Genomic DNA, 21,789 nt, shown 5'->3' with positions numbered 1-21,789 from the left:
ATTATCAAAATAGGCACAACTGTGGGTGAATAAATGATCCCCGGGGTGAAGGCTGGTTATGTACATACACACCCCCTGTGGGAGCAGCACTGTATACATCCAGGTGGTGCTAAATGCACCTGGGGAAGGTGCCGTGGAGGAAGGTGATGGCTCTGCTGACTCTGGAGTACAGAGGTCCCAGGGGAAACCATGGCCTGAGCTGCTAACACCACAAAGCACGATGCCTGCCCACTCATTCATAGCATCTCCAAGGGGCTGACACATGGGACTGCTGTGGTTATCTCTGTTGCCACAGAACAATTAATCTGCAGATGGGAAACTTGGGAGTCAGCGCAGGGGGATTAAAGCACTGCAGCAGATCTTCACACAGAGAGCATCTCCCCAGCTGGGACCAGTCAGACCTTCTCCACAGAGCATGAGAGCTGACCTCTACCCCGTTTACTCCCGAAACACAGACCCCTGTGGTTGATGCTAATGGAAAATCTCCATTTGCGTTGCAGGACAGCGCTGGATCCGTGCCATCTGAAGTGATAATGCATGCACAGTTGACAGAAGATGATAACTTGTGCTTACGTTGCTGCTCAACTTAAAACCCTGTACAAACACCAGTTTCTATTGCCTCACAATGCTCTGGGAGATTTGCATCTTTGATCTGCCACCAGAGCCGTGGATAATCTGGGACAAGAGGCCTGATGTGCCCGTGTGGGACAGCCAGTCGCTGTTTTCCCCTTTTTTAAGCTAATTTCTGTAGCTGCTGTTACACCCACATACCCCCCAGCATCCCCAGACAGGGTGCAGAGCTCCAGGAGGTATAAATAGCAGCCCAGACTCCGTCTGCGGAGGTGGAGTGCAGTTAATCAAACTCCCCCATGCTCTGCCTTCCAACCTGATGATTTACAGCGTGGAATTCAAACTCACTGCCTTGCTTGTTTGCTAACACGTCTGGAAAATGGATCGAAAGCTGACGGATCGAAGCAGCGAGTCAGTCACCTCGTTGTCTCTATGGACAGAAGACCGAAGCTGTTCAGAAGTTAAAAAAAAGAGGATTTACACTCTTGACTTGGAAATTTATGACTCATTCCCATTTCGGTCGTTGTTCGAAGCAGCTGTCATTTCCCCAGCCCCCAAAACATCCATGCCATAAAAAATAAAACCCATAAGCTCTTTGCTGCCCTTATCTCGATGCACAAAGAATTCAAATGTTCACGTTGCTAACTGAAACTTGACTTCCTGTTATTAGGAAGGACATCCTAGTATTTAAAAACATGAGATTTTTATTTTTTTCCCCTTCTTCAATCCAGGCAGAATGTCTAATGATTCTGGGGTTTGTTTCCTGCTTGTAATTAAGTAGGTCACAGCTGCAAAGCAAGAGAACAAGAAAATATTCAGATCACACAAAGCCAAGAATGATTAAATCATTTGCAGCTGAAGGATATGGCAGATTTTTTTTTTTCTATTTTTTTTTTTTTTAAGAAGCCTCAAGTCTGAGGAAAACAAATGCAGGAACTTTTAAGAGAATGATGAACTTGGAAGTTCTGCCCAAGCGCCACAGTAGCTCGGAAAGAAAGAGTGATCAAAACCCAGCTAATGTTGTTCACAAGTCAAATAGCTTTCTGTGGTTGAAACGAACTCACTTCGTCACTGCTCATGGCCATATATTCCATCCCTTCAGTTCTCTTTGAACCACATGTAAAAGCACCCTAATTTCTCCTGGGCAGTTGCCACCAGGCCAGATGTGGCAGAGCTCTCCGTGTCGGCCTGAAATGCCGTGCTCTGCCTCTCTGGTGGGTCAGACACAGCACACACACCCTGTGCCACTCCAGACACAATTCAGTCACACCACAACCTCTCCCCATTCTGGAAGGTTCCACGGGGCTGATGGTCCTTTGATCTGCACTCACAGCTCTTGGTGTCACCCCTTTTTGGCTCCCACTCCATCTCCGTTTAGGATGGTGAGCCATTCTTGTTGCCTACGTGACTACCTTCATCCCACAGACAAGTAGTAGGGCATGGTCCTTCACCCTTAATGAGCCATTTACACATGGGTTGGAGAACCTCCAAGAGCAGGGTTAGGATCTGGGGTTCATCCTCATCCCAGACAGGCATCAGCTAACAAAGTCACACCACAACCTTGCAAAGCAGGGAAAAGCTTCCACTGTGAAGCTGGGGTGTCTGTCTGTGTGAACTGGGCACTTCAAGACAAAGTTGGTCCTATCTGACCTCATTTGGGTTATTGCAGGATTCAGAAGGAGAATAGAGAGCAGAACATTTCCATCATGGTGCTTTTTGAGGGTGCATTTGCCTAGGCTTTGGTATAAACCAGAGCAACACCAACACGCCTCCAAGACATTGCTCAGACAAAACAGGGGATGGAGAACAACCTCCCTGCCACCTTCACCTTGCCCAGGTACGGTACTTGGGATCACTCTGCACGGGATGGAAAGGAGATGAAACAGGATACTCAGACATGAACATATTAAACCACTACCTAGGTTTATAGGGCAGTGGAGACACGTCCCAAAAACACTGTAGCTCTAACAATAGGGCTGTTATTCTGGACAGTGAGAGAAATGGTCTTTGGGAGGATCTCTGTCTGAAACCTACCAAAATCAACAACAGACAGGGCAGTGGTGCAGTCAGACGAGGAACACTGCCTTGGGAGGGAGCACCCTGACTCTGATTTCAAAACAGGGCTTTAGTTTTGTCAGAAAAGCAGTTGAGACAGCACAGAATAACAGCGACGAAAACATATCGCTGTTTCCATAAAACCGTGATCACAGGAGACACAAATCCCAGCGATTTTAAATTGCTGATGACCTCATGTTTTCTCAAGCTCTGACTGGGGAGCCGTGATGGGAACGAAAAGCCCACGTCCATGGTATTCTGGGCTCTGTCCCTGCCTGACCGGACACGATCAGTTCACTCCGGGATAAGGGAACGTGGACCTTTTATGTGAGCATTTCTTGGCTTGGCAAGCTAGGAACTCGGGGCGGGGGGAGAGACGGTCACAGCCTCCCTGATGGGCGATCGTTACAAAACACAAACAACGAAGGGTTTCTTAGAGCTTGGTCTCTGGGGAATCTGAGGCCAGTCCTGCAGTCTCTCCTTGCAAAGCGCTGACCTCATGGGAGAGGGACTGCGTGCAGGAGCGTGGTGACACATATCGGGGGCTGCAGAAGATGCCTGGTCCAGCTTCATGTGATCTGGGACATCTGGAGTTGTGGCCTTCTGTCTGGAGTTTTTTTAAAAGATGCCCATTTTTAGAAAGTTTTGCTCCCTTTCCTCTGAAACGGGGATGGAGGACTTCTAGGGAAGGGAAGTTGTTGTCCTCATCAGTGCTGGGCTCTGTAGGGAGTGTTCAGAGACCTCACAGCATCTCTTGGCCTTTGCAGGAAAACATTCATGCTACCCACACCCTTGTCCCGAGTCTTTCAGCAATTTCCCTTCCAAATGAGGGGGAAAACAGACCCCACGGATTAGTACAAAGCAAAGCTCAAGGACAAAAATTTTCAAAACGCTGCCGTGACTCTGAGCTCGGCCAGCACTGCACGACCTGCTGCGACTGATTTTTAAGGAAAAGGGGCTAAATCATCAACAGGCATCAGCCTACTTTTCTTTTCTCTGGCAGCAGCCCCCAGAAGCTGGAATTTGGCCCCAAGGCCATTTTAACTGCTCTCCGGTGACTGATTAGATGCGCTGGCATGTGCTAACATAACTGAGCTGACTGTGCTCTTAGAAATCAACGTCCTCTGTTTTTATGACTCTTCTTGGCCAGGTTCCCACGTGCTGTAACTGAAGCAAATCCTTTTTTTTTTTCATCTGCAGGAAACTGCCACTATTGGTGCATTTGAAAGTTTACAGGAGGATACTAGATGGCTGCCTTAGCGAAGGCAAGGATGGAAAAAAAGGAAGCTTTCCAACAATTCAGTGTGGAAATTATGAAAATTGGAAGGCCTCCTCCCAGTCCCTGGTGTGGTTTGCAGCACGGGTTGGGTGGAGAGATGCTGGAGAAGGAGGAAGGGAGTGTGGATGTGCATTTCCAGCCATCAGGAACCCTGAAGCTTGATCCTGCTTGAAACTCACCCGGATTAGGACAGTGTCACCAATTCACCTTGGCTCTTACTCTGAAAGCCCCCTGTCTGCCAAGCAGGAATGACAGTACTGGCTGGGTCTTGTACAGTTTGGTGAAGATTAATGTCTGTAGAGCCCTTAGAAGATGGAAAGCCCTACATATAGTAAGAAATCATTTTTAAGTGTGGCTAGGACTGCCAAGCTTCCCTCTTGCAGTAGCCTATCTGTCATATTAGCCTTGACAGGTTTTCTTGGCTGATATTTTAAAAAACTAGGAACTCCATGCTCTGCCCTTAGGTGGGCAAGGGTAACAGATTTGAGCTCAGTTCTGAGGAAAGGAGACCCTGTGAAACATTCAATACTTGCTTTTCTTGTCTTTCTCTGACAATCTGGACCTTCTAAAGAGGACAAAATACCTGTGGGGTTTTAACTTTGCTACCTGCTGTCTGCTGAAGCATTCAGATTGATTAAGGGAAGACTGAAGGACAGAATGTCACTTGTTGCTGTCCTCATTCAGCTTACCAAGATACTCCAAAGCATTGTGGATAATACTACAACCCATGCAAGACAACCCTACTGGTTAGGGGTTTACTATGGCTACTGACTGTGTATCAAAAGGATTAATTGAAGGAAGATGCTAGGGAGCTTTTTGGCATGTTGTGGAGGAGGAAAAGGACATTGCCCTTCTCTCTGAAAAGCAGTCTTTTCCCACAGGTAATACTGATCAAGGGGAGCACACTGATCCTGTGCTCTTCCCCTGAGCATCTCAAAGTGCTGTTACCCAACAAAAGCTCAGCATCTGTTTCAGATGCAGTAAACATAGGCACCTATGCAGAGAAACTGATATGGGAAACACATTGCTCTGAATGTCAGGATCTATCTATCCCATAATAAAAGAGAGGCATTTGGAGGAAGTGCAAATACAGAATCTGATCCCTTTCCTATTTCCCCAGCTGCTCACACAGGTGAGGTATCTGGCACTTTACCAAGCCTTCAGTAATAAAGTTGTGCATTTTCAATAATCATCAAAGTGAGGTAGCACTTACCTCAAGCCTGTAAGAAGATAAATGTGGAAGATTAACCCTGAAGATGGCCATGGGGCTGTCCTTCAGAGCAGGCTCGGGCATTTCCTCAGGGTCTCTGAATGCAAATGTCTCCTAAAGAAGCAGCAAGCACCACGAGCTTCCCAAGCGAGATGCAAACACAAAGACTCCCAAAACTGAATGACTGCTTCTGCTGTCTGTGGAGATGCAGATATCTGAGCCAGGCTAGCCTGGATGCCCCAACTGGATCTGGTCTCCAGGAGTGAGCATGCAGAGCAGAAATGGGAGCCAGTGTTCATCTCCTCTAAATGGAAAAATTTTTGTTCCCTCTAAAGCTAATGGGAGACGGATGTCAACACAGAGGGCAATTCATCCCATCTTAAATTGGTTTTGAAGATATGGGATGGGTTGTCATCAAAAGACACACATTACTCTCTTCTTTCTCTACTAAAGATGCCTGAAGGGGTAGTAAAACCTCTTACTGTTGCATGAGATAAACTTGTAAAAGTAGGCTGAATGAAGTTGAAGGCAGTTGATGTGGGGAATACAAACCAACCAACCAGGACATAAACTCCTGCCTTAAATATCTTTTAGATGAGTTTCTCCAAAGCACATCTCATAAGTCATCTGTTGGGAGTTAGCAGGGTGGAAACTCCCTGTGGTAGAAACTTTTGAGCTAAGGTCAGTTGGGTTCACTCTCGCAGCGATTTCTATTTTGAACTATATTTGTAGTAGTATGGTATTTGTAGTAGTATGATATTTGTTCTGCATGTCAATCTCCAAAGGGTGGATGCTTAGTGCAACAACATTAATTGCAGGTTATCAGTCCTTAGCTCTACTTTCACAGAGAGTTTACTTTATCTGTGATGATGCAAAACATGGAGAGAAAATAGACATCCTTGATCCCACACCATCAAGTCTTGGCGGCTTTTATAGAGGCTGTACTGGAAGCTAAGATGAATTTCAACCTCGGTTAAGAAGCTGGCTCACTTATTTCAAAGCCTGCGCAACCCTAATTACACCTTCTAAATATATTCCAGAAGTACAGCTGGATTGTGGAGTGTGTGAGGGTGACTAAATCGCATCATTTGTGGCCCATTATCTTTTCAAAAGCTTTTCATGTGGTATCATTGGGAAGTGGAGACTAATTGCGCTCCTTGCCCGTGCAATTTGGAGAGTTTGCTACTTCAGTCCCAACACGAAAAATTAAAGTCTAAGAATCACTCATATCCATCTGCTGGTAGAATGAAAAGTCACCATTTCTTTGACGCCATTAAAAATGATTGAAACAATGAAGATAATATATATTTCACCAGAAAATAAGCTAAGCTCAGACAGAAAGTCTGACCATGAGTTTTGAAGTGTGTTTGAAATTTGAGCCCAACTTTCCAAAATTCTTGAATCAGCAAAATACAAAGTGCGTGACTGCCTTCGGAACAGATTTCCTTTTGGTCTGAACAGCCTCTTTTATGACTTTTATTGGGCTGGTTAGAGGGGTCTGGGTGTTTGTGAGCTTCACTGAAGCTGCTGCTGTTATTTAACCAGCCTGGTCTGCACCAGAGATGTGCCAAGAGTGATAATGGGAAAGCTCTACAAAGGCTGAGCTCTGAAGGCTGAGTTGGTGCTCATCCACGTTTCTTTTTCCATGTAAGACCATTTACTACATCATGAACTAAATGGATGAAAAAAATGATCAAGATAGCAAAGACTAGAAAAAGGCATGCATCATACTTTGTACTTGATGTCTGAAAATGTTGTTAGCTCAGGAGATTGCTCAAGCAACATTTAAGCAACCCCTTCAAAGGATCACAAATTGATTAAGTCTAGAGGTATTCTGTTTGGATCTTCAAGTCTAGCAGAAGACATGTCTAAGTCTTTCCAGGGATGAGCCCTGGCTGGATGCTGAGTTAGGACTAGGTCTTCAGGACGGATTGGACTGGAAGCTCATAAATCAGGAATTTCAAATACACAAGCTACCACTTTGCATTATCTCTTACTTGTTGATCTTGCACAAAACTCAGTCTTTGTATGGAAAAGCCTTTTTGGAGGTTTCCTGTAGGGGTGTAGTTCCTGCCGTTTGGACTGTAGAACACTACCTTGAAGCAACCTGGTTTGGTGCTAAAGCATCACATCTCCTGAGCTTTGGGCTTCTGGTAGGCTACACGATCCAGGCATGGTACTAGTTGCAGGCTGGTTAGCTAGATGGCCAAACGGTTCCATGAACTACTGGAGATTTTCCACAGCCATCCTGCTCCAAACCCACATAACTGAATTTGTGTGACCACCCTCTCCTTTCACACAGATCCAAAAAAAAAAAAAAAAAAAAAAAAGAATCAGCTCATTTTTGGCTCTGACCTCTGCTGCTTGCCCTGCTCTTGCTCGTCCCCTGCCCTGCCCTTGCTCTCCCAGGGTCTGGCCAACATGAAGGCAACAAATGCCAAACTCTAATGAAAAAAATCTTTTCATTTTCTGATAAAAACAAGATTACAAAGCACTGGAAATTTCACAGAAGTGCCTCTGCTCATGAGGACTGCAGGCTTTGAGAGCTTCTGATAATTCAATTAAGCTCCAACCATTTGAAAACCAATTTGAGCAGTATCCCGGTTCCTAGCTCTGCAGAGTTCACCAGTCACTATCTATTAGCCTCTGATGCACTCTCACCTCTTGCACTCTTAACCTGCTTAAATTTGGGGGGGATAAAGTCTGGCACAGCTCCTGATCCATTCCACAAAAAGTCTGGTTTGATTTGTTACACCTTTTAGAAATGTCACAAAATATTACAACTTCCAGACACCTGAGAGCGTGTGCCAAGCATTTGTCTGTCTAGGTAGAGTTCAAATTAAACCAATTCCCCCCAAATACTTGTGAACAGGTCAGGAAAGATAAAGCTCAGATGAAGCAGATAAAATTGATGTTCTGGCAGTCACAAGTGATTATATCAGAGCATTATACAGGTGACAGTTTTGCTACTTAAGCTTATCGTCTTATTCATTTTTTGTTTGACACAATTATTTGTCTATAGGGCTGGTGAATAATTCATTGCAAATAAACTGTGTTGCAAAGTGTTGCTTCTTATTTTTCCACTGCCCTAAGTTTGTATACTAGATTCATCAACTTGAGATTCGACTAACTTCACGAGAAAAGCTAAAACAACAGGAGTTCTTTGCTTCAAGGTCTCCCTTCTCTCTTGAGCAACTTTACACTCAATTATCTACTGCTCTTTTGTTATCCACAGTACCTGAGTAATTCTGCTGTCACCTTGGCAGTCTATCAGATCGGTACTGATGCTGACAAGGTAAGAGGCATGTCCAAAAAATGTCACTGAAACAAAAGTCTGCAGAACCTGCATGCCAGGTTAAGAGTTTGCAATCAAATAGCGTGAACTGGAAAGATCAACTTCCCCCGGAGCACTTGCTTAGTCGTGGTGTCAGAGTGAGCGCTGGCAGCATCATTCAGAGCTATGCACGAGAGGGTTTAACAAAACGAGGACCACGGCACCGCGAATGCCATGAGCTCTGCCTTGTTCCACCCCGGTGCAACGCTCACTACAGCCCTTTGTGTGAGAGGTTTCCAACCACTCTGCTCTTAAATGCACACTGGAAAATGATTAATAACAAGCCAAGGGCTGAATTATGCTTTGTCCAGCAGGAAAAGAAAATCAATAACTCAGTAATAATTTGTGCAGTAGCAATACACACCCCAACTCTTTTGCTGGGCTTGCTCGAAGGCAATCTACTCTCTTGCCAAAAGCAAAGGTCGCCATAAGCTGCAGAACAGCGTGGGAAAACCTGCCTCAGACTTGGCCTGCAGAGCAGAGAGGCTGATTTTTTCTTCTTTTTTATTTTTTTTTTCAGCCCTGGGTTCTCTCTTCTCAAGAGAAATTTATTTATAGGAGGAATGACGTTTCCTGCTGCATTCTTAACATGCTTGCAGCTTGGGATAAGAACATGGGAGCTTTGTCTTTCACCATCTGTTTTTTATGGCAGTAAATATCCATTTACAGATTTATCTCTGCCCGATGTGTTATAAAGTCATGATACGAATGAGTGTTCGTGGATATCCATTCAGAGCAGACGTGTCAAAGGTAAATACCAGCCCTGGCTCCGTGTAGATTTGCACATGTGTATTGGGCAGTTGAGTTCTGGCTTGGGGCTGTGGAGGCATTTTTAATCTTAGCTTACCTTCTTCAGGGGGCACAAGAAATAAAAAGAAATGATCGAGACTGAAATCCTGCTGAGCTGCAAGCATCCATCGATATAGCTGGGTACAGGGCCTCTGATTTATTATAGCTGAGAGCTGGGACTTAAAGCTGGGGTGCAAACTGCAAGACCTAATTTAAGATGGCTTTTCCAGCCATCTCACTCCCAGCTTGGTTTATTTCTTACAGCACTTCATTTAGTCTGGAGATGGCCTCCTTTTTTTACACAGCATCTGTAATACCATCCTTTGGGCCTTGAAAGCAGAAGAGAGGGCAGACTTGTTCTTTTTTTCTTTTTAATCCAAGAAAGCTGCATGCTTTCTCTAGGTTCTCTAACTCGAAAAACAATGCCTTGTGTTTATGGTGAGAGACATTCCCGTGGCTGGAAAATAGCCAGCGAGGTCTTGAGAGAGGGAGCAAGGATCTGCTCCTCTTTGCCAGTGCCTCGCAGGAGCGGACAGCGATCTCTGAATGGAGCTCGGCATTTGTTAGGCATTAGCAGGCCTCTATTCATCTTCCTCTCGCACACATCCGCAGCACATGGATGTAATAAAGATAGCTCGCAGGCACAAACTGTCTCGCATTAATAATGCAAAGGGAGAAAGGACCAAGTACTTAACGTCTGCTGGTGGGGGAAGGAGAGACGGAGAGGGATGGCCTGGTGGGGAGGGCTCTGTGCTGAGGAATGGTGTGTGAGGGGTGGGATTCACATCAGATGGGGTGTCCCCTTCTGACCACGGTGTCCTTGCACGTGCTGACCAAAGGGGAGCTGTCTGGGGCTTAAGATGTTAACTCAGCCAGACACTGGTGGTCAGGAGACCACAGCATCCTCTGCAGAGCACTTTGCCTCTGCAGTGAGGTGCTGGCCAGTGTGGATATGTCTCATAGACATCCACATTGACATCAAATGTAGGGGATCAGTGCCTGGCAGCCCTACCTGGTAGGTAAATGACAGGGAAAGGGAGCACGATGCCATGCTTTCACCAAGTTGACCACCACCTCCTACCTCATGGGCCATTTGCCCCATGGGGCAGCCCTGTGACAAGGCAGAGAGAATAATGACAAGAAAAGAGATTTAGGACCTAGAACTGGTTGCCTAGAACTGGACCTGAGAGCTGGTTGCAAAGATGATTGTACCAAATTCCCCAGCACAACTCACAGGAAGGCTCCAGTGTTTGCCTTAAACCACCCCAACCTTAGGTCAGAGAGTGGGAAGGAGAGAAATAAACTGTGAAGGCAAGCGAAAATAAAACAACACAAAGCCCTCTAAGAGTAGAGGGTCCCTGTGCTGTGGTCACGTGCCTCTGCCCACCCACCCACCATAATTCCTGCCCCTGTTGAAGTGCTTCCAGCCAGCTCGAAACCCCTGGGGATGACACCAGGCAGCGTGCTGGCACCGATGGCACACTGCCCCTTGCCGTCTGTGAAGCACAGTGAGGATGAGAGACTAGTGTTACACATCAGCTTTAGCTGTCCTGTGCATGAGCTATGACTTTTGTCCATGTTTTGGCACTTGTGATTAATAACCCTCGCTTCCTATACCCACACCCCATTTCTTGTCACTTGTGATTAATATCTTTCACTTCCTATGCACACGTCTATATATCGATGCATCCACCCATCCCTCTCTACTCGTGTGTGTATTTTTTCCCAATTTTGGGTGTATGACTGCCTGTGATGCAAACCACCACCATCTGCAGTCTGTTCTTGCCTCCTGTATAACTGATCATCAGGATCATCAGGTCCAACCTCCAGTCTAACCTACCAAATCCTACCACTAAGTCATATCCTTTAGGGCCATGTCCACATGTCTCTTAAATACCTCCAGGGATGGGGGCTCCACCACTGCCCTGGGCAGCCTGTTCCAATGCCACCCTCTCCATGAAGAAATCCTTCCTAATATCCAATCTGAGCCTATCCTGGTGCAACCTGAGACTGATCTACATGAAAACGTGCTCAGTCTCCAGCTTCTCAGCTTGCCCATGGTGCTGGTTTCCTTCCAGCCAGGGAGGAAGCATGCTTGAGACTGTTGACCCCAAAACAGTGGAGAGTCTGCACCTTGTGGGAAGCCACCTTTGAAGAAGACAGCAGATGCTCCTGCTCCCCTTGCTTGCAAGAGCAACCACAAAGTCACCTCTGGTGATCTGGATGAACAAAATCACCTCTGTGGAGTGCCAATCCCTGTACTTTTGGGTATGGGGGACACAAATAAAACCCCTGCTCCCAAGGAAGGGTAAGGCTGCAGGACGGACAGCCTGCCCTGGCCCCTCTCAGGACCAGCATCTTTGAACCACAAAGCCCACGTTTGCCAGGAGGGACATTTCTGAAAGTGCTCCAGAGCAACAAACAACAACCAGACAATAGCAGACCAAAGCTGTGTGAATAATTGATTATTTTTGGTTTGCTTGACGGACTGGAAAGGCAAAGAAAATATGTTCCAGGTTGACACAAAGTGATTCTGCTTCCCCTTCTGCCAAATGCAGAAGGAAGAGTGGCTTTGCATTTAACTAAAACAGTCTTTGACCTGCATTGAAATTTTGGGATATTTCTTCCGATCCCTTTAAAAGGAATCAAGACGTTGATCTGAAAGAAATTACACCACTGGAGAGAAAAAGTGAAAAAGAATTTGTTTTGCAGTGCCCCGGGCCATACTTTTGCTGAATGACGCATGCAACACACTCAAAGTAAACTCACAGGTGGCTTTGGCCGCCACGAAACTGCTCCCCCGCAACACAGGACTGCTTTGATTGAGGGTTCCCCTCGGCTCTGCCTGCAGCAGCTTGGAGCTGCTCTGTCCTTGCAGAACTCCTGCAGGTGCCACCAGCCAGGGACTGCAGGGTCCTGCACCCTCATCCAGCCCATGCCCCAGTGCTTGTTCCCTCCAGCCCAGCACCATTTTGGTGATATCGTTGGTGATAAGAAGAGGGGATATTGTTGGTGACAAGCAGAGGGGTGTGCAAGGTGTGCCTGTCCCCCTGCCAGCCCCCCTGGAGGCAGCGTGCAAAGCAAGGGCAGCCCCAAGAGCTGGGTTGGTGGCAGCCTTGGCTCTCCCGCACTACGGAGATGCTTTTGGGAAATTAATGACGTAATTATGATGCTCAGCCCTGTTTATTAATTGGGAGTGCCTCCTTGAGCCTGGGTGACAGCCAACACCACCCTCTGCAGCTCCTGAGCTTTTGGATGCTGCCATGCCATGCCGGAGGAATGGTGTCCCCCAGAAGACATCCCCTGGGGAGCACCCCCACCAGGCACTGCCTGGGACCAACTGCTGTCACCAAAACAGCAAGAAAGTGACAGCATTGCTTGGCTGAGCAGGGACTGCCAGCCCCACGTTGTCATGCTGGTTGGAACTGATTAGGGTAACACAGCGTGCACCACATAGCCCATACTGCGCTGTCACCCCTCCTTGTTATATATCTCTGCTGGGACAGACACTGGTGGGCATCTGCATCCCTGTTCATGTACATAGAGCCCTTCTGCATCACCCCGAGCTTCCCAGTGCTATCTGTTAGCTGACATTGTCATTTGCTCCTCACTGCTCCTGGCGGTGGCTGCCATGCGCCATCACCCTGCCTCAACAGGTACTGGTTCTCAGCAACCACCTTCTGAGCAGTGATTGCCTCCAGACATCATCACGGAGCCTCTGACCAGCTGTAATGACTGCATGCTATCACATCATTCCTGCTGGCACCCATTAATGCCTTAAATTATCACCCAGCACCAGTACTAATTCCCATCCATCCCCATACGTGTCCCACCAGCAGCAATTTCTGTGAGCCGTGGCACAACCCCTATTAGCTCTGACTGTTAACGGGGCAGGCAATTGCTATCAAACGGCACCCTCCTCCTTCTCTGGGCATGCATTCAGTACAAAGAAATCACGGCTTACCCTCTCCACACTGCGTCTCCTCAGTGATCCATAGGGTATTTTGAATAAAAGTCTTCGGGTCCTACCCGGAGTCACGGCTGTCTGCACTACCATAGTGCGGAGCTAAACTCGTGTGTGTGTGTGTGTCTGTGCGTGTGTAAGAGAGAGGGAGTTCACAGCACACACACACACACACACAGGCTTCCTTTGAAATAACTTACAGTCTCATCGAGATTTCCCAACTATCAAATAGCTGAGTGGGTTTTCACATCAGACCGTATGAGTCAAGATGTGGCTTGTTTGAAAGAAGGAGGGGGGGGAGAGAGGGAAAAAAAAAAAAAAAAAGGAAAACCCAAGCCTTGTAACCTTAACAACATGTTTCAAGCAGCGTATCTTTAGCTCCCTTCTGTTTCTCGGTGTAGTTTGCTCAGCAGGATCGCTGTGCCACAGAGGTGGAAAAATTAAGCTTCTGGGGAGAATGTTCCAAAAATGTCAAGCTTGCTTCTCGTTGCTCCAGATGGTAACCAGGTCAGTTGTCTAATCAAAGCTCTATCAGACTTATTATACATTTTGTCATGTGACTGCAGACCCCTCTGGTTTGCTGTACAGTCGATCACATGTTCACCTCAAAAAGAATATCTGGTGTATCACCATCTGGTGCAGAGATTAATGATAAATCCTACGTTCGGATATTCCTCTCTCCTAGACGCTGGAGAGCACATGCACAGAGCAGTTGGGCTCTAACAGCGCCCTTGGGCTGCTCAGTTTGGCACAGGCACTCACGGGTTAAGGCTCCACGCTGTGCACGGTGCAGCACAGCACATGCAGAAGTGCAAAGAGCACACATTGCACCGATTTTCACTCTGTGCACATCTATACATCCGTGAGAGTCTGCTCAGTGCTGCCTACAACTCCTGTGTGTACTCACAGAAATTAGGGTTGTCTGTAACAGAGTCAGTCTCACCACCTAATTCTTTTTTTCTCTTCAAACACCCCATTACAGAATAGCAGACAATGACATTTTCTTTCTATGGAAGAGAAGTTCAAGACTATTTTGGCACTTCAAGTTGCACACAAGTGTTTGGTACACAGGCAACTCTTTTCCCTTCCCACAGACTTTGTGCAACACCAGGACCCCAAAAGCAACCCCAAAGCATCCAGGTATGATTTTACATTTTGGTAAAAAGTGTGGTTTGGATGTTGTGTTCATTTTCACGCACACTGCAGGTACATGATCCAGATTTTTAGTGACATATTTTAAAGTGACCGTGGGCAGAGCAGGAGCTTCCTAATCCACCAACTCCATAGTGCTGCTCTGAGCTTGCTTAGTAAAACGGAAAAGATGTTGGCCCACTCTCCTTCCCTTCGAGCTGTCTAGCTGGGAGACCAAATTCTGCTGAGCTATGGAGCCAATCCCTTCCTCCGTGCATTGTTCTCATTTTAATGCAAAACTAAAAATACTTTGTTTTGATCGAAGTCCAAGAGGCAGGATGAAGGTGTTAGGGACATGACATTAAAGCAACTGTTTAGAATAGAGAAGAGAAGCTCTGTATCTGCTCAGCATATGTACATGCATTAAAACCAGTCAAAGAAAAAACCCAGCGGCTTGATGTGGGAAACTCTAAATATTAAAACAATCGGCCTTTGTTCATAATTAGTTCCATATGGCTCTTGCCAAAGAGAGTGAGAGGGACAGGAAAAGATGGAAATATCTTAAGCATGCCTGACTTATACAGAAACTTTATGTGGAATAGGTGCAGAGTAACGCTCTTTGTTTCTTGCAGTATTTTTAATGGTTGTTAACCCCCCTGCTATCTCACAGGATGCCTGCCTGTTTATTTAAGACCCAGGTACCTGTTTATTTAAGACCCAAGTACCTGTTTATTTAATAACCATGTACCTGTTTATTTAATAACCGGGTACCTGGCATCTCCTAGCTGCCCGTGGAGAAGCCTCACTTGCACCAGCTGGGCCACTGGGGACCTACTGGTGGAGAGAGGGCAATCTGCTTTACTGGGAGCTCTACATGGACAAAAACAGAGTCAAGCCTGAGGCAGGACATCAGTGGTGAGGTTTTCCAGTGGGAGCAGGGCAGCACAGATCTCCCTGCTGTCCCAGTCTGAAGCCCTTGGCTGGGGGAACTCCTGCTCACACCAGACCCATTCCCCAGAAGCTCTCATATTCCTGCAAGCCGAGTCTCCTGCAGGTCCACTTCTTAGACCAGCCCTGTAGGTAGATCTTTATCCACTAGGGGGGATAAGGATCCATAGCACGCGTCTCCACCAGGAGCAATCAGTCCTGGGGACCAGGAGCAGGCAATCTTGTGGTACCAGCACGAAGTCCACATGGACTTTTCCTCCTTAAGGGAGAGGGGAGATTTAGTTCAGTCTTTTGCACAGTCCACAAGTTCTTTGTGCAGGTTTTTAGGTCTTGTAAATGAAATGCAGATCTGCAGATTGCTTAAGGCAGCTGAATAGCAATACAAATATTCTTTGCAGGAAGCCTCTGGTGCATGTGAGAAGTAGAAGGAATCTATCCATATGTATGGTACGGGAGCCAGTTCCAACAGGATCTCTGCTTACCGTGGGCCTGACTCCCCCTTTACTGGCTGTGCTGCACCCCAGACACAACCCTACAAGTATTCTCCACAGAACCACATAAAACTGGAGGCCTGGACCCATTATGACACTTTTTTTCTACATTTTTCTGTCTCATTCCTCACTTCTCAGTTGGTATAAACCTGGATGCAGGAAGCCAAACCAGAATCATTAGGACTGTGGAAATCATCTGGAAGCATGGATTTTGGTGTTATTTTTAGAGTTGTTCAAGACACGTTGGTAGGCAGGTGTATAGGTCTGTTAAGATTAGTTTGGGAGATTACCTAGAGGACAGGGAACGTAAAGCAGTCTCTGAAGACGGCGTTTCATGGGAATACAGCACAGGTGGAAAATAATCTTATTGAGGTCTGTGTCTTAATCTTGTTCTCCTTAGAGCCACAAAACCTAATGGCTCTCCCTGGGCTCCTCGCAGTCCCTGTTGCTGTTAGGATGTAATTATTTTTCTCCGAGCTTTTCAGACCCAAGTGCCAGAGCGGTGTGTGGGAGCAGAGGCAGGTTAAGATGACCAGACACCGCTGAGGCTTCATTCATCTGCGTGTTCTGCAGAGACCACCTCCAGCTAACTGGCATAGTAGGAAAGGAAAGCCAAACCATTGCAAGGGAACGTCCTGGCCTCACCACCACAGCCCCTCAACGGAGGCACGCTATATTTACTAACTGCTGAAAGACGAAACTCTTTAAAGCAGGGGATGCTTTTCAGTGCTAATTGCAGGCTGCCAGGAGCGGCAGTTTGTGGTAACGATGCATCAGAGGAAAGTACATTCCAATAGACTGCTATTTAGACTAGATTTTTTTTTTTTTTTTTTTGGTCTTTAATGAAAAGGAAAGAAGACTCATTTCAATCAGTGTCTGCTGGGGGAGATCGGTGAATGGAAATCGGTGACAGCAGCGGCACAGATTGAGGTGCAGCGTGCTGGATCTATCACATCTGTCAATCAGACACCGCTTTGCGAATCTGAGAAGTCACTCAGTATAGAAACACCCTGTTCAGTGCTGTACTCCATGAAGACACGAGTACAGCAACAGAACAAGGGAACAATGGTAGCTGCGGCTTCTGACAGCGTTTTCCATCCTGGATGATAGCTATGGTTTCTATCAATAGCAAAGCCAAATTCTTCCCCGGAGTCCCGATAGGGAAACCTCTTGTATTGAGCTCTGCAGCAGCTCTTATTCATTTTGTTGGAATTTCTTACTTCCCGCTGTAAGAAACCCTCCTGAGATGATTTGTTGGGCACGGTGGAGCGATAGGAAGGCAATGAGAAAGGGAGATGCTCTGGGGCTACGGTCCCTGTGGTGACAGGTTTTATTGCACCCAGAATCAGGCTGTAAGGGAAACTGCCACTTTGGGAGAGAAAGATAAGCACTGGTTGTCGTTACAAATCCAGCTTGTATTAAAGTTTTTTTAAAAAAGCAATTTTCCAGTCTTACACAGTGTTTCAGAGAGAAATATTGTGATCACTCTAGCCTAGGGAGCGATGTGAGAAAACACGCCTGGTGGTGCTCCCCTCCCGTACTAGCCTTCTCCATCAGAGCTGGGAATAACCCAGCAGCCTGCTGGGGACAGGGGAGCTGCTTGTGGTCCCCAGCCACAGAGGTTTCCTCCAGTCACCTCTGGACTCAGAGAAGTTCATATCTGATGTGGGTTTACATAGGTTAACCCAACATGTACCATTAGATGTTTCTAAATTTCCACCTTCATCAGTATTTCAGCAGAAATGTCCACGTGTGGTATGAACACAGGACCCCAGGAGTAATAACCTTTGGGAACTCATTGATCCCGTGTTCTTGAGAAAATGGGTTTGGTTGACAAGTCAGAGGCTTTTCTGACATACTGAAGTATCAGAAAGCAAAACGTCATCTCCAAACAGAGCACGGTGTGCAAACCTGCTTCTGCTCTAGGAAGAAGCTGAGTGGGGTATGACCTCTAGGGAAAGTCCTAGGGCAGATGTAGACACTCCAGAAGGATGTCTTAAGGAAAGGGGGCACTGAAATCTGCACCCTTCCTCTTCCCCTGCTGCTCTGGGAGCAGCCTCTGTCCCTCTTATCCCCCCCACTCACCGCCCCATGCACAGACCTTGTGTAGGGGAAAGTGTTCCCAGCCTCCATGCACCCAGATGTATGGGCTGCAGGCAAACCCCGGCCAGAAGACGAGCAGCAGACAGCAAGCGGGGCCTCTGCTGGATGGAAGGACATTTCCCTTGTGTTTTGGTGTGCCGGCAGGTCGGCTCTTTTCCCACACCACTCAGAGGGGCAGTAATTAATTAGGGAGGGAGCTCGCCTGACCCCACTACCCCGGAGATACGCCCCTGTAAACATCACCAAGGGATCGGAGGGGCCGCCGCTGACTTCCAGGGCTTGTGTAAACAACAGAGGAGATATTTGGCAGCGACCCGACATTCCCACATCGTGGATGTGCAGCAGAGGCTGGATGCAATGCACAGGATAGCAGTCGTGCACTCAGCTGGGACTTTGAAACATTTCTGTCAGGGATCTGCTCTAAAGACTTTGCACATCCCAGAGACTACAGGGGAACATGCAGATGCTTGGTGCATCTCAGCACCAAGTCCTAAAATGCTAGTGGGTTATTAAACGTAGTGCTCAGCAATCTGCTGATTTTATTCAGTTCCTGGAGAAATTGGGGTTTGCCCGGCACAGCATGGGAGGTACTCAGCCTTGAGCTAGATGCAAGTCTTAAACAGGACCCGTGGCATATGGACTGTGTCAAACATGGGGAAGATAAATGCCTCTTTGTGCTGTGTGATTTTATTTTTCTTTTCAAACTTTGTTCTTGTTATATCGCTTTGATTAATTGTAATATGTTGCAGGGAAGTGCTTGTGAAGTAAGGAGAGCATTGGTGCCCCCAGAGAAAAGCATGTGGACAGCAGAGAGGCCATCACATCCCTAAAGAAAGGAGGAAAGTGGAAGACTCCTGGGTGACTTTAGGAGTTTTTTTAAGCCTTATCAGAACTGGTAAGCAGCCTTTCAGGCAAATTTTGTTTGTAGCTGAGATCTTGCAGGCATGGAGTAAAGACAGTTTTTCTCTGAGTGAGGAGAACACTTTGTTTGCACAAAGCTGAAGGAGAAACTGATAACACTGGCAAAATATAAAAAGAATCGGTCATATTCTGTGCTTTGTAGATTTATATGGACAGATGAAGAATTGTGGAAAGTTTGTCTGGCTCTCTGGTCTGGTCCTGGAGTCTCTCCCTCTAACTCTTTTTGTTTTAGCTTTTCTATGCCTTCCAGTGGTAACAGCACCCTACCTCAGTTGTAAGGGACATCTGGAGTGGCATTTACCTCCTCTAGATTTGGCTGCCTTCATCTGAGCTTGTTTTCTGCACTCCTCTTGTCATTAGTGAGGAGAAATGGGCACTAGCAAGGCTTAAGGAATCATACCTACTTCAGCTGGCTGCATGAGTCGGGTATAGATGATAAGTAAAAGTCTCACTGATTACAGAATAAGTTTGGTAGCTGGCCACTCTTGATCTGTGTGTCCCAGCTATCAGAAGTTCTGCTGTATTTAATTTCCTTGCCTTTCCTATCCTTGCTGGCATTGACAAACCTTGACTCCCAGCCCTTCATTCTCACCATCTTCTTTCTGTGCGTTGTTCAGTGCAGGCAAGCAAGCCTGGACTGCCCCACAAAGCTCTTCTGTTCCTCAGAGGGTTTCTGAGGGCCAGCAGCATGACCTGACTCAAGTGAGGGTGAGGCTAGGAGTTTTCTGCAGTTGACTGCACTGTTCACAGGGCTGCAGCACAACACTGCGGCTTTTCTTCTGCTCCAGAGCTCTTCGTGGCAGCTGTGCCTCGTAACTCACATCCCTGGACCGTGTTCAAAAAATCACTTTGCAGATTCATAAAGGAATATCTACAGTGGGTTGCTGAGTCCAAAACCACAATTTCTGGGTCAGGAAGCCCCTGAATGCACACAACTGGTGGTTGGATGATGACTGTGGAGCCTATGGCTATGTGCTGGCCCTGCTCTTACATTCATCTGTAGGCACCTGATGTTGGCTGCTGCCCACGACACAATGCTGGACTAGATTTATTGGAGAGACTTGGTATGATAATTTTAATATTCTCATGTTCAGAAGTGTCTCTCTGAAGAAATCCTCATGAACATTTTCCTAAGGGGAACCTTTTAATGTCACAATATTGCTGAACAAACTCTACTTTCAATACAGGTCAAGAGACTGGCAAAATTCAGGCTTTTCATCTCCTGCAAACCAGATGCTGAGGATAAATTGGAGGATGCTGTAGTTGCCAGAGAGAAATGCCCATTACATTGTAGAGGGTGAGGTTAGCACACATGTTTGCTTTGTGCATGATTTGTGCCTGCTCCAAGTACAAACTTGCTGCTTGCTCTTTGATTAGCAAGTCCTAGCAGCCTAGCAAAGCCACACAATTTATTCCTGTGATGGAGGTTAATGAATCACTTCACAAATTAATAATGTCTTATTATTGCATTGGTTATTAAGAACAATGTAGCACAGAAACTGGGAGATGATAGTAAATTCAGGAACATTTGTTTGGTTACAACAGGGATGACGAATGCTGTGTGCAGGGTGCACTTGGTGGCTGAAGCAACCACCTTTTTACACCCTTCTTTACCCCAGATTGCCCATACTGACTATGAGAATGACTCTTGTTTACCAGTGTTGATGATGTGAGAAAATAACAAGTTTAATGGTGTAACCACCACAAGAACAGACAAAGAATAATACCTCCCTATGCCAGAGATGCTCGGACTAGATGCAAAGGCACACACTTTGTCCTTGGCACCGGAGATGTGCACCCCAGACCTGGCCAGTTTGGATTATTCTGCAGTTGTGGTGAAGTGTTACAGTTGGAAGGGAACAAACCACCACAACGGGATTATCAAAGTCAGATTTCTATTCCCTTTTCTAATATGCGACGGGGGAGAAAGGTGCTGCTTATCTTTCTTTGTATCCTTCTGTCTGGTTCCCTGTCTGTAAAGTGATGATGAAAAGGGTTGGATATTATCACAGCTGGTTTTGTTGCCACTTCTGTGTTGCTACTAAATGCCAGGTCACATAAATGTTCCTCCCTTGACAGTTCAGGGACTGCAATACATGGGCCTAGGTAGTGGACTCTCCAAATCCTTACTGGGATGTGGTGGCTTTGTCTGTCTTGTGGTGACATCCCCATTGCCAAGGTGTGCCACAGAGCCTTGCCTCCTCTTAGCACTACTCTTGTCAAGGGAGCTGACCCTCATTTTGGACTCTTCAGGGTTTGGGTTTGATGCCTGCTCCTTCAAACAAACAACTTAAGATCTGGCTGGAGACAGGAGTTTGAATCAGAGCTCAGTTCCCATTCACAACTATCTGTCAGAAGAATGAGCCAAACTACTTGCAGCATTCCAGGTATTTTCCTCTGACTTCCTCTGACTAAATTATGAGATTAGAAACAGATATTAAGCTTCATATCTTTGTTATTTTGTTGGAAGGGAGAAGAACAGCTGTTTCCCAGCGTGATGGAAGCTGGAGCATCACTAATCAGTTGTTTTCTTCCAGCCCTGGTGGCTACATCCACCCAGAGCAAGGCAACCACAGCCCTGCCACATGCCAGGAAGCCCTCATGAATGTTATTTTCATGAGGTAGCCTTCTATATATTCATTCTATATCTATATGGAGATATAGTATATGTGGATTATATACATGTAACCTGTGGATTGTGGTGAGAGGAAGGCTGAGTGGCTGTCTGTGGGAATAGGTAGTTACAGGAATATGGATGGAGAGGATGGTGGATTTGGCAGGCTTGGTTGCGTTTGGATGGTGTCTAAGACCCCATGAACCATCAGAAATGCATTGCCCGTTGTTTCCCAGATTTTATTTGGAGTGAGCTAAGGATACAGTGCCCGTGGTTGAAAGACTTCATCTAAGACTCTCACCTGGGTCATCCACTACATCTCCATCATGCCTGCCTTCAGAAATCAGTCTCCTTTTTCATGCCAGCTGATGTTTGAGTAC

The 21,789-nt window shown here is 46.5% G+C and overlaps 1 protein-coding gene across 2 annotated transcripts in view; it reads right to left on the bottom strand.

Moving 5' to 3' along the window:
* FRMD4A (FERM domain containing 4A) overlaps positions 1 to 21,789 on the bottom strand; it is a gene marked incomplete at both ends in the record, with an annotated part of 344,634 nt that overhangs the window by 165,755 nt on the left and 157,090 nt on the right. Inside the window, one exon of one of the 2 annotated variants that reach the window (XM_084306544.1) lies at positions 13,202 to 13,294. The exons of the other annotated variant lie outside the window; for it this stretch is intronic. Within the exon in view, the coding sequence (XP_084162670.1) occupies positions 13,202 to 13,294 (93 nt within the window). Of the gene's footprint in view, positions 1 to 13,201; positions 13,295 to 21,789 lie in introns of those variants that run through there. 2 annotated transcript variants of the gene reach the window in all.

This window comes from Netta rufina (genome assembly GCF_964035555.1).
Source record: "Netta rufina genome assembly, chromosome: 1".
Lineage (NCBI taxonomy): Eukaryota > Metazoa > Chordata > Aves > Anseriformes > Anatidae > Netta > Netta rufina.
This window is presented reverse-complemented; position numbering and strand designations above follow the sequence as displayed.